Raw genomic sequence first — 12,911 nt, forward strand, 5'->3', positions numbered from 1 at the left:
AAAAAAAAAAAAAAAAAAAGAACATGTCTAACCGTTGGTAGAATAAACTAGAGTAACCTTTTTGGAGAGTGCTTTGCCAGTATTCCTTATCGCATGTACCACTATTAAGCAACCATTAAAAAATGAATGTTGTAGCACATAACCAGCATTCCCAATACTGGAGGAGTAGCAGGGTAAGCCAATAGGATAAGTTCTAAGCTCAGGCTCATAATGAACTATATATAGTGAGTGCCAGGTCTAGCTTATATGAGAGCCTGTCTCAAAAAATATGTACTTGGAGAATATTGAATCAGATGTTGATGACAGGCTGTAAAATAGAAGAGCAAGTTGTAAGTGCATAATTCAGCTCTGCAGTGTTTATGATGGCCTGCACAGACCAAGAATGGGTAAGAGGAACACCAAGTCTGAGTAGTGGTGCTGGGATTGAATGTATTCCTGCCATTTATTTTGTTTATTTTGTGGCACTGAGAAGCAAACTCAGTGCCTCCTGCATGCTATATGAGCACCATACAACTTTTTGTTTTGGTTTTAGTTTTTGACTCTTGGAGGCAGTCTCTATATAGCTCTGGTTGTCCTGGAACTCCCTAAGTAGTCCTAACTGGCTTAACTCAGATCTGCCTGCCTGCCTCTACTTCCGAAGTGCTGAGATTAAAGCCAGGAGTCACCACACCTGAACAACTATAGAGCCTTTTCAAAATGAACATGGATCACTTTTCTTAAGAAGGGAAAAAAATTAAAGGTATTTTTTAAAAATATCTAAGACCTTTGAAATGGCTTAGCAGGTAAAGTTGCTGGCCAGACTGACAACCTGCATGTGATCTTAGGATACTCTTGGTTGAAGAGGGAGCTAACACCAGAAATTCACCTCTGGACCCCAATGTTTGCTACTGTGGCACATGTACCCACTCACACATCAATTTTTTTTTTAATTTTATAGGTGTTATACATTGACTCAACAGTTTAAAATACTCATTGCTCTTGCAGAGGCCCTAATTTGAATTTCCAGCCCTCCAACAGTGGCTCATAACCTTCTGTAACTATAGTTCCAGGGCACTGTTCATCCTCACACACATAAAACAGTAAAATAAATAAATTAATTAAATCTTATAAAGAAAAGTATGTAAATGAATGGCCATGGAATTCTCTTACATTTCCTTTAAGAGAAAAACATCAGTTTATAGCCAATAAGACATTTATTTGCGCTTCAGCTATAATCTAGGTCTTATTTTTAAGCACTGGAAATAGACCAATAAACAAAATGTAGACGGTCCTAGGTTTTGTGTAAGTTACTTCGTAGCATTTCTTTTGTGTGTTTTGTTTACTTTCTAGCATTTCTGACTTTAGAGTAGATAAGTAGAAAAAAAGATAGTTTTTAGTTTTGTTTATCCTTCTTGGGTTTCTGAGTTCAGAGTCAGGAGGTCTAATTTAGTCTCAGTGTATGTAGCCAGAGCTATTCTTAGAAGGTAACTCATGTGAATGAATAAACGGTTTAAAGAACTAGGAGACTAAGATAGCAAGAATGGTAAATGTCATTAGAGCAGTACTCCCTGAACATCAAAGCACATCGCCCTGTGGCTTAGGGCATCTGCCTATGTCATCTTTGTGGAGCCCATAAGAATCATAGATTCTGTGCCAAAGAGAAACAAATTTTAAATAGCTAATTGTTGAGATTTTTGTTTGTTAATTACACAGTCACAACATAAGTCCAAGGATAAGGACATGAGGCCATAGTTTCCTAGACCTGTTTTCACTGGGGAGTTGTCAGTTTTCTTCTCCTCCCCCAGCTCCTTGCCTAGAGGATACAAGCAAGATCAGAGTCTCTTGACTCCTGTGAAGGGAGGGAATTCTCCAGAGATAGAAGTGATTTTTATCCTTTGGTACCCCATAATTTTATAGTGCTCATTTCTAGGCTTATCTTTCAGGTCTGCACTACAGAGTTTGCACAAGGCTTGTGAAGTGGCCAGAATGCATAACTACTATCCAGGCAGCCTTTTTCTCACTTGGGTGAGTTATTACGAGAGCCATATCAACTCAGATCAGTCCTCAGTCAATGAATGGAATGCTATGCAGGATGTGCAGTCTCATCGGCCTGACTCTCCAGCCCTCTTCACAGACATGTAAGTTGGTTTGCTGAGAACTGTGGAAGCCCATGTCCTAAACAGCAAATTCCTTAGGAACTAACCCTACCCCACATATGTCATACAGGAAGAATAGCCTTCCTTCTATAACCTGCAGAGGCCTGAGGAATTTCATTCCTGGGCACAATGGGGTGTCCATAATCAAGAATGTAATGCTATAAAGAATCTATTACTCAGATTCCACTCATTTGAAATTTGAATTTAGAGGAATTGGCTATGGAAAGGATCGTTTGGTAAGTTAACAGCAAGATGCTTTTGAAGGGTTACCCAAGAAATTAAGCTTTCAAAGGAAAACACGATGAAATCCCCAGGAACAGTAGTTGACATCTTCTCTCTTTTCATTTACTGTTGCTACTGAGGCTGTTCACACTCTTTGGGACTGGAGGTGCACACCTTTAATCCCAGCACTCAGGAAGCAGAGGCAAGTGGATCTGAGTTCAAAGTCAGCCTGGTCTACAGAATGAGTTCTAAGCCATCCAGAGCTACATAGAATGATGTTTCTAATCCCTTTAAAAGAGTATCTAGTTAAATTTATTTCTATTGAGTTGTAGTTTTATTTTAGGCCAAAAAGCAATCAAAACATCATTTGATTTAAAAACAAAAACAGGAAGTTGTTGATTCTAGAGCCATCTTTCCAGTAGATCTAGTCCTTTCAAGATCTCATAGTAACCATAAATACAAGAATCTGTAGAAAGTGATCCTCATGATTTCATGTTGTAAAGCTGGTTGGTGGGTTTCAGAGGAATGGATGTTCCATCTAGCTTAATAAAGAAGAAAATTCTACACAGCCAGGGATAGTAGCACACAGCACACTTGGGAGACTGAGGCAGAAGGGTTTCAAGTCCTAGGCCAGCCTGGACTATATATAGTGGAACCAACCCCATCTCAAAATAAAGAATAAATACTTCAAAATCAGTAAACTAATGTTTTCCCTTCCTGATTTTGTTTGAGAAGATGTTGGATCTGTAGCACAGAGGGATTGCTTTACATTGTCTTTGTAGAAAAGGACTAAATGGAGACTGCAGACCAGAGTGTCAGTGATGACGTGCAGGCTGCTTTTATATCAACTTGACACAAAGAGGTGTCGAAAGGCAGGAACCTCGACTGAGAAAATGCCTCCATAAGATCAGCTTATAGGCAAACCTGGAGGACATTTTCTTCCTCCGTAGTAATTGATGGGGGAGGGCCCAGCCCTTTGTGGGTGGTGCCATCCCTGGGCTGGAGGTTCTGGGTTCTGTAAAACAGCAGGCTGAGCAAGCTATAAGGCAAGCCAGTAAGCAGCACTCCTCCATGGCCTCTGCATCAGCTCCTGCCTCCAGGTTCCTGCTGGGTTTTAGTTCCTGTCCTGGCTTCTTTTAATGAAGGACTGCCATGTGGAAGTGTAAGCCAAATAAACTCTTTCCTCCCCAACTCACTCTTGGTCACGGTGTTTCATCACAGCAATAGTAATCCTAACTAGGACATGGTTATATCTGGATAGAGTGGGTTTTAGTTAGTTTTGTTTTCTCTGTATTTTTACATTTTTTCCAGTAGCATCAAAGAGGGGAAAGTGTTTGTGGGCTATAATGCCTTTTCTGTGCCCTCTTCCTACCCACGTTAACTTTAAAAGTCTATAAAAGGATAGAATACAAGAAAATGTAAGCCAAAATGTATTTACAGTGTTTACTTAGAACAGTTTATATTTGTAATCCAAGAGGGGCATGTATACATGGAGTTCCCCAGTGTACACCTAATATTATACCAGGCTCAGAGAGGAGAAAGACTTTGTTCAAGGTCAACTGTAAGTATCAGAGCTATGATTAAACCTGGGTCTGTCTACTGCCAAACTACTCCACCTCAGAATGTAAAGGACTCAGAGAAAAACTGCTTAACTAGGAAATCGAACCCATGCATGCACACTGCTGCTAAAATCTGTTTTTATCAACACATCTTTTCAGTGGAAGACTCTCATTACACATTTTCTCCACATTAGTCATGTCCAGAAAAAATGAAGCCTAGATAAGAATTGTCCTCCTAGTCACAACAGCAATGCCTTACTGAGAACAGTGCAGTGTTAGCTGTGTGCTGTGTGGTTCATGCTGAGTGCCTGCGCTGTGGAGCCGAGGGTGTGGAGATGCAGCATGCAGCCTTGGAGATTACCATGGCTATTTTTGCAGCCAGTGATAAGGCTGTAAGCGGCAGGAACAGGCAGGATGCCTGAAGGCTTAGGCCATGTCCGTTTCTAAATAAGGAAATACAGAACAGACACCTTCCTTGAGTAGGTAGGAACAAAGATGGGATAGAAAGTACTCGAGTTCTCCATAATGTGAAACTGTGCCTCTAGAGAGAAGCATCTAGTCACTCTGAACCAATGCTTTTCTAGTACCGAAGAATCTGCTCCTAGGCTGATTTCATATTAAAGTTCCAAGAGTAGATTTATTTTATTTTGTTTCTCTGTTTGTTTGTTTTGAGGCAGGGTCTTACTATGTAGCACTGGCTGTCCTAGAAGTTGCAATGTGGACCAGGTTGGCCTCTAACAGTGTGCTGGGACTAAAGCATGTGCCACCACATCTGGCCTTGAGTAATTTTATGTAACGAGTCAGAAGGCGACAAAACAACACAGTGCTTTAGCTAGAGAGCTAGGTTAGGCTGAGTGCTCTGATTTCCCTGCTAATGTATATGATTACAGTGTATCTTTTACCATATCTGTTTCCTTAACTATAAAATGAATATAAAAAACTTACAGCAATGAGAAGGAAGGAAAGGGCAGTGATACACACTTATCCCAGTACTTGGAAGGCTGAAGCAGGAGGATTGAAGGTTCTAGGCCAGCTTGGACTACATGGCAAGACCTTGTCTCCAAAAGCATAAACATTTTCACAGCCATTCTGAGAGTTGCCGGAAGAGGAAGGTGTTTTGGATGGAACTATGCCATCCAAATAGCTGACCTCTACAGCCCATTTTGCAATAAAATTTGCCTTGTTGGAGGAAGATGGATCAGTTCTCCTTTCCTAGCTTATAGGCCCGCAGCAATGAATAATCAGAACAGGAGGGCATTTTAAGGTCCAGTTCTATTGAGAGTCACACCACTAGGCTACCCAGATTGGTATTCTAGCTCAGTAAGTAATGATATCCAAAGGCACTTGATAGGAACTTGAGATCACTTGATATTCCCAGCTTGTCTTTGCTTCTTCATAAATCTGTATTTTTATGATGTATTCAAAGATGTTTAAACATATAGAACCTGTTCAAGTCATTTTTACATGTTTATATTATATATATATATATATATATATATATATATATTTTTTTTTTTTTTAATGTTGGGTGGTTTGCTTTGGGAGTGTGTTCTTATTGTTAGCTTTGTTTTTTGGTTTTGTTGTAGGAATTGTCTCATTATATAATACCCACATGGGCCTGAAACTCATTATGTATTCGACTGCAGTTTTCATTTGTTTCTGTAGTATAAATAAGAGTAAGAATAATAGTTTGGAAACATAATCCAATGGTGAATTTTATTGTTTTGATTAAGTTGTTTACAAAAAATCACTACTTGTTTATTCCCAGACCAACTGAACGTGAGCGAACAGAAAGGCTTATTAAGACCAAATTAAGAGAGATTATGATGCAAAAAGATTTGGAGAATATCACCTCCAAAGAGGTAAGCAACTTTGCGTCCTCATTGTTCCAAAGCCAGAAGTGAGTAAGATAAAGGCAATGTGGATGCTATCATATCAGAATTATTATAATTCTGTGCTAAAATTCTCCCAAGTTTTTAAAGTATTCCTTACACAGATAATACAGAACATCACCTCTGTTTCAGATACGCACAGAGTTGGAAATGCAGATGGTGTGCAACTTGCGAGAATTTAAGGAATTCATAGATAATGAAATGATAGTGATCCTTGGTCAGATGGATAGTCCTACACAGATATTTGAGCATGTGTTCCTGGTAAGTTTTTAAAACACTTTAACTGGTATTTTGAAACTAGCTTTGGACTCAAGACAGGAAGGAAAGAAATTGTTGCTTTATTATATTTAAACAAAATATAACTGGACTGGAAAGATGGCTCAGTGGTTAAGAGTACTTATTTTCCATGCAAAGGACCCAGATTCAATTCCCAGCACCCACATAGTTAAAACCATCTGTTACTCCAGCTCCTGGGGATCTGAAGCTCCCTCCTGGCCTCTACAGCTACCAAGCATTTGTCTGGTACGCAGGAGATCAGGCAGACAAAACACTCATGCGAATAAAATAAATCTAAAAAAACTTTTAATGTCACTAACATTATATTAGTTGTGCTTTTAATGTAATTTACGTGTATTGTATGGTAGGAATGTTACATAAAGTTTTGCTGCTGCTCATACCTTTCGAGTTCCTTTTTCAATGGATTTGTATGCGGATTAAAACTTGAGTGTAGCTGAGCAGTGGTGGCGCACGCCTGTAATCCCAGCACTTGGAAGGCAGAGGCAGGCAGATTTCTGAGTTCGAGGCCAGCCTGGTCTACAGAGTGAGTGCCAGGACAGCCAGAGACAGAGAAATGCTGTCTCAAAAAAAAAAAACCAAAAAACAAACAAACAAACAAAAACCTTGAATGTAGTGAGAACTTTACAAACCAAGGCTTTCTTCCTCTAGGTTATTAATATGCCATCTGTTTTCAGAGTCAGTCTCCTGTGGTTTTCATATAATATATCTAAATAGGATGATTTTTATATCTTTCTACTGAATCTATTTAAGACTTAATACAACTCATCAGAGCAGATGGGGCTTGTAACAGAAAGTCTGTTGGGCTGTATTTGCTTAGCTATTGTTTAGAGTGCTAAGGATCCAATCCCTATCCTTGCACGTGTTAAGCATGTGTTCTATCATTGATCTACATCCTCAGCCATCGAGTTTTAAGCATATAAAACCATGTCACCGCATCTTGAGCCCTCAAGTTATTTTTCATGATTACCAAGAAGTCAATAACAAAAAGTTGTTCTTCGTAATTCCCATTCAGTGACCTGTAATGTCTCAAGGAAGACACACAGAGCAAGAGTAGCTAGGAAGGCCTCTAAGGTTGAAGAGCTCTAGTTTCATGTGTACATAGTAGTAGGAACAAGGTTAACAAAGATATTTAAAAGCAAAGAAGAATACTAAAATGTCATTTTTGTTTCTACTTCCCATGTATTTTGGCCAGGTATGTTTCAAATGCATCTTATCCTTATCCATTGAAAGGCCAGTACTACCTCTATCCAGCAATATGGTACTTCCAATTTCTAATGAGCACATGCGTGAACTGAACTGATTAGAAGCCAGGAAAGGGATAGAAGAAGGATAGGCACACAGAAACTGACTAAAGTGGGTTACTGCACTCTGATACCATGCAGTCAGATTTGGTTCCATTGAAAGCTTGACATTGTAGAACATGCATGTCTCTACTTTGAGTCCTATGGACTGCAGCTATGAAATTACTGCAGGGGCTCTTCTTCTCTAGTGCTTCTGAGGAATGGATTACAGGCATAGGCTGTCATACCCAATGTAGATTTCTTACCTGTTTTATTTTCTTTTTATGTGTATATATATGCCTGTATACATGTTGATACAGAGGCCAGAAGATAACACCAAATCCCTGGAACTAGAATTATGGACAGATGGTTGTAAGCCACCCTGTGGGTGCTGGGAACTGAACCAAGGTCCTCTAGAAAAGCAACAAGTCTCCTTACCCATTGAGCCATCTCTCCAGCCCCTAGAGTTTTTACTTTTAAAGTATGTATTTGTGCACTTAGTTTTGAATATAAAGAAAAAAAATCTCTTCAGTTTGACAAACAGTTTGGTTTTCTAAAGATTAGACATTTTTTTTCCATTGTGAAATTTTAATTTTTGTTTTGTTTTTGTTTGGTCTGGTTTTGGTTTTTTGAGACTGGGTTTCTCTATGTAAGTCTGGCTGTCCTGAAACTTACTCTGTAGATTAGGCTGGCCTCAAACTCAGAGATGTGCCTGCCTCTGCCTCCTGAGTGTTGCGATTAAAGGTATGAATAATTTTCATATTTAAGGAAATAATTTCCAAATAGAATTCTAAAATTTAACCTTATTCAACATGGAAAATAAGTGCTTGAAAGGTGTTGTAAACATCTTATGCTTAATTTGATGGCTTCCTCACAGTTTGTGCCACATGTCCTCTGTCTTCTTCTCCAGTGAGCATATACTTTCCTAGCAATTGGAATAGAAAAAAGAGATCCATTCTAGTTTCAAGTTGTAGAATTACTTTTCTCAAAGTTATTTCATGCATAGTTGCCATGCCTGGAGCTCAACCAGACTTTGAGGAGAGGCAGCAACTTTCCCTCACTCTGGAAGAATGCTCAACTCTGCAGTATACTGCACTGTGATCTGTTTATCTGCAGTATACTGCACTGCGATCTGTTTATCTGCAGTATACTGCACTGAGATCTGTTTATTCAGAAAAATATCAGCTGATATGGAGAAGGAATGTTTAGAACATAGTTCAAAGAAAATCTGCAATGAAGTTGATTGGTGGGTAGCCCGGTTATTATTAGGGAAAAGATTCATCTAAATTCCTATAAGATTGTACAATTTCTCTTGCTGGCAGCCTTTGCCCAACCAGATTTTAGTATCAACAGCTCTCCTGGAGCCTGTCCGATTTGGCTGAGAAAAACCTACATGTGAATAGAGACCTTTTGCAGAATAGCAACTTTTTCTTTTAGCTGAGCAAGGGAAACAAGTATTGGACACAGAGTAATCTTGCTTATGAATAAAGTGTCAGAATTTTTATTACTGGTTATCTTTTTCAAGATTTGACATTACAGATCCTTTCTAGAAGGGAGTTTTCAAATAAGAATTCAGCTACAAGCTGCTTATACTTGTGGTAGGACAGAGAAATAGTGTAGTATTAAATGGGCCACTTTTTTTATATTCTTAATTTTTGATCCTCAACTGGAAGTGTATGCCATAAACTTCTCTTAAAGGGAAAATCCAGGGACCAGCAAGATGGCTCAGTAGGTAAAGACACTTGCTACCATACCTAATGACCTGAGGTCAATCACCAGAACCAACATGGTAAGAGAGTAAAGGCTGGGCTAATGAGATGGCTCATCCGGTAAGAGCACCGACTGCTCTCCTGAAGGTCTTGAGTTCAAATACCAGCAACCACATAGTAGCCCACAAACATCTGTAATGAGATCAGATGCCCTCTTCTGGTGTGTCTGAAGATAGCTACAGTGTACTTACATATAATAAATAAATAAATAAATCTTTAAAAAAAAAAAGGCTCTTTCAAGTTGTCCCCTTGTATGACCTCCTGTGTGGAAGTCATGCCATGCCATGAATACACCCACATTAACACACATGTATATATACATACACACATATAATAAGATAAAATTATGAACAATAATATGAACTGACCAGTACCCTCAGAGCTCCCAGGGACTAAACCACCAACCAAAGAGTACACATGGTGGGACTCATGGCTCCAGCTGCATATGTAGCAGAGGATGGCCTAGACGGTCATGAATTGGAGAAGAGGCCCCTGGTCCTTTGAAGGTTCTATGCCCCAGTGTAGGGGGAATGCCAGGGCCAGGAAGCGAGAGAGGGTGGGTTGTTGAGCAAGGGGAGGGGGGAGGGAACAGGGTTTTTTTTTTTTTTTCTTTTTTTTTCGGAGGGGAAACCAGGACCAGGAAAGGAGATATCATATGACATGTAAATAAAGAGAAAATCTAATTTAAAAAAAAAGATAAAATTATAAAAAATAAATTATGGTTAGAGATGTACCTCAATTAATAGAGTGTTTGCCTAACCTGAACACAGAACTGTGCTCAGTTCCCAACACCATGTAAGCTGATTTACTGATGCCCCTCTGTAATCCCAGTACTTAGGAGATAAAACAGTAGGTTCTGAAGTTTGAAATCACTGGAGCCAGCAAGATGACTTAGTGGTAAAGACACTTAGCCCAAAGCCTGACAACCTGAATTTGACCCCCACAACATACATGGTGGAAGGCAAGAACCAACTCCTAGAAGTTGTCCTCTTCTAGAAATTGAGCACCACATATACACGTGACACTTGTCTGTTCACATATGTGCACACACTTGCTAACCCCACCCCCAGGAAAGGATAATTTTTTGCACTCTCATAAATAAAAACTAGATGTGATGACATTAAGCTCCTGGTACTAAGAGGCATTGAGTCACTTTGTAGAACCTCTGTCTCCCCAGTATTCCTTTTCAGATGCTGTGTTTACTCACTAACCTTGTCTCTTTGGCTCCGCAGGGCTCAGAATGGAATGCCTCGAACTTAGAGGACTTGCAGAACCGAGGGTGAGCACACAGAGCGATTGCTGACACCCCTGTATAACAGAAGTCCCTGTTTAATCTTTATATTTTCCTGTCAAAGAAGTATCAATGGGTAACTTTAATCCTTAGAGTGGCTTTGAGTACTCAGGTATAATTTTACGATAATCAGAACAGTCATTCTCTCAACTGTTTGATCCTCTTCCCTCCCAAGAAAGATCAGTTGTATTAATTGAAAGGCTTTGAAAAACAAATGCCCAAGTGTTTGGTACTCTTTAAAAATCAGATGTAGTTGCTAGAAGTGTAGTTCATTGATAGCGCTCGCCTAGGCCAGAGGAAGAAGAGAATGACTCATTTCTGATTGCCTTGATAGACCAAGAGTCAGAGGTCGCAATCAGTGCCATGCACACTCCCTACTTTCTTCTGACAAGAAAGATGTTTACAATTGCTAAAATGAACTTCTAGTTTTCACACAAAAAAATTCCAAGTAAGAAAAATAGTTGCTTAGTTGAAGATATAAAAATAAGTATAACTTGAAATTTTCTAACTAGTAAGGATTGGCCTAGAGCTTTTAAAGGCAGAGACCACATCTTCATCTTTGAATTTATATCTACCTAGCTCAGAACTTCACACCAAGATGATGGTGAGGGTGAATGAATGATAAGACCCGGGTTACACCTGAGAACACTGATTCTGCCTTACCTGCAGAAGTTCACTTACATTTCCTTATTGAGACAATTTTTGACAATGTACCATCCTGTAAATTTAAAAGAGCTATCATTCTAGAAAACCAATATATGATATTTAGTATGAGATCTGAGATTTCACATAGCTCTGCTTACCACATGCATTATAATCAAATTGTATATACATATACCAGACTATAATCCTAGCTGGAGAGAAGACTCATTTCTTCTTCTATTAAAGCATTTTATCTGGAACATTTTTCAATTCTTTTTTTAAGAAGTTATTGTTTATGTGTTTGGGTATTTTGCATGCATGTATATCAGATCCCTTGGGACTGGGGTTACAGATAGTTGTGAGCTGCGATGCCGGAAATTGAACCTGAGCTCTCTGAAAGAGCAACCAGTGCTCTTAATCATTAAGCCATCTCTTCCACCTCCATTTATCAATTCTCTTTGGTGAAAACTCTTCAAAATATTTTCTTCTTGCTTTTTGAAATGTACAGAATGTAGCTATCCACAGTCACCCTACTGTGGAATATGAGCCACCATTTACTCTTGGAAGGCTAAACTGCAGAGTACAACTGACTCTTGTCTTTAGAGCCAGATGATTTAAATTAAAAAAACAACAACAGAATGACTGCACTCAGGAGGCAGAGGCAGGAGAATCTCTGAGTTGGAGGCCAGCCTGGTCTACAAAGTGAGTTCCACGACAGCCAGGGCTACACACCAAACAGAACTCTGTCTCAGAAAAAGAAGAAAGAAAGAAAGAAAGAAAGAGAAAGAAAGAAAGAAAGAAAGAAAGAAGGAAGGAAGAGAAAGGAAGGAATGGCAAGAAGGAAAGAAAGATTGATTAGATGTACAGACCTCTTAAGCTTTAGTATATGTCTTTATTTACAAGACGATGTACTGATCCCTGTTAGTGCTTTGTGTTATTTCAAAGCACAAGTTTTAACATTAAGGTCATTTTCAAATAGTCTAATGACTTTAGAAACTAACTCCAAGTGTTACTCCATATAAAGTCACATAATGTCTGATACAGCAAAGAAATTTCAAGGAGTTACAGTACCAGCCAGTAGTGGGCATTATTTAGCTCTGAAATGAAAAGAACTAGAAAGCTTGTCCTGTCTCTCTAGAGATGATGCTGTGATCCATTACTGAAGTATAAGATTGGAAGTAGGAGACTGATTAGGTTTTGATTTTTGTTGTTGTTATTATTATTAATTTTGGATGTGAGAGTCCAGGAGGAAGCCAGAGCAGCAAGCAGTCTAAACCTCTGAGCCATCTCTCCAGCCCCTCATTTTTATCTTAAATAAAATTAGCTAGCCAGGCATGGTAGCTTACACCTTTAATCCCAGCACTCAGGAGGAAAAGGCAAATGGATCTGGGTTTTCAGCCAGGCTGTTCTACATAGAGGTCCAAGGAAGCGAGAGCTACATAGAGAGACTTTGTCTTGAAAAAAATAAGTAAATAAAAATAACGTGAGTGGACTTGCTTTTACTTTTAATCATTTTATTGAAGGTAATGCATAATGCAATATAGTTAACACGATTAAAGTATGTAATTAAAGTTTTATGGAGTTTACTTTCTGAGTTGCGCAACGTACCTAATTAATGAAGAACTTTTTTTAAACAAGAAAGATACTATATATGCTGCCTCCATCATGGTTTCCTTCTTCCCTATCTCTAGAAGCCACTAATATCATCTTCTGACTGCCAGTTTTTGACTGTTGTGAACAATGTTGTGGTGACCCCCTGTGTGCATGCTGTGGAGTGAGAGCAATGCTGTGGAGTAATCTGTCTGTGTGCATGCTGCGGAGTGA

The 12,911-nt window shown here is 39.0% G+C and overlaps 1 protein-coding gene across 5 annotated transcripts in view; it reads left to right on the forward strand.

Annotated features, from left to right (window-relative positions):
* The window catches only part of Ssh2 (slingshot protein phosphatase 2), a 231,152-nt gene that overhangs the window by 194,750 nt on the left and 23,491 nt on the right, over positions 1–12,911 (forward strand). For all 5 annotated transcript variants that reach the window (XM_031351152.1, XM_031351157.1, XM_031351153.1 and 2 more), the window contains 4 exons: positions 1,923–2,117; positions 5,685–5,778; positions 5,941–6,069; positions 10,387–10,433. In XM_031351152.1, coding sequence (XP_031207012.1) covers positions 1,923–2,117; positions 5,685–5,778; positions 5,941–6,069; positions 10,387–10,433 — 465 coding nt within the window. The remainder of the gene's footprint in view (positions 1–1,922; positions 2,118–5,684; positions 5,779–5,940; positions 6,070–10,386; positions 10,434–12,911) is intronic.

The sequence above is a fragment of the Mastomys coucha genome, unplaced genomic scaffold (assembly GCF_008632895.1).
Source record: "Mastomys coucha isolate ucsf_1 unplaced genomic scaffold, UCSF_Mcou_1 pScaffold5, whole genome shotgun sequence".
NCBI classification, from domain to species: Eukaryota; Metazoa; Chordata; class Mammalia; order Rodentia; family Muridae; genus Mastomys; species Mastomys coucha.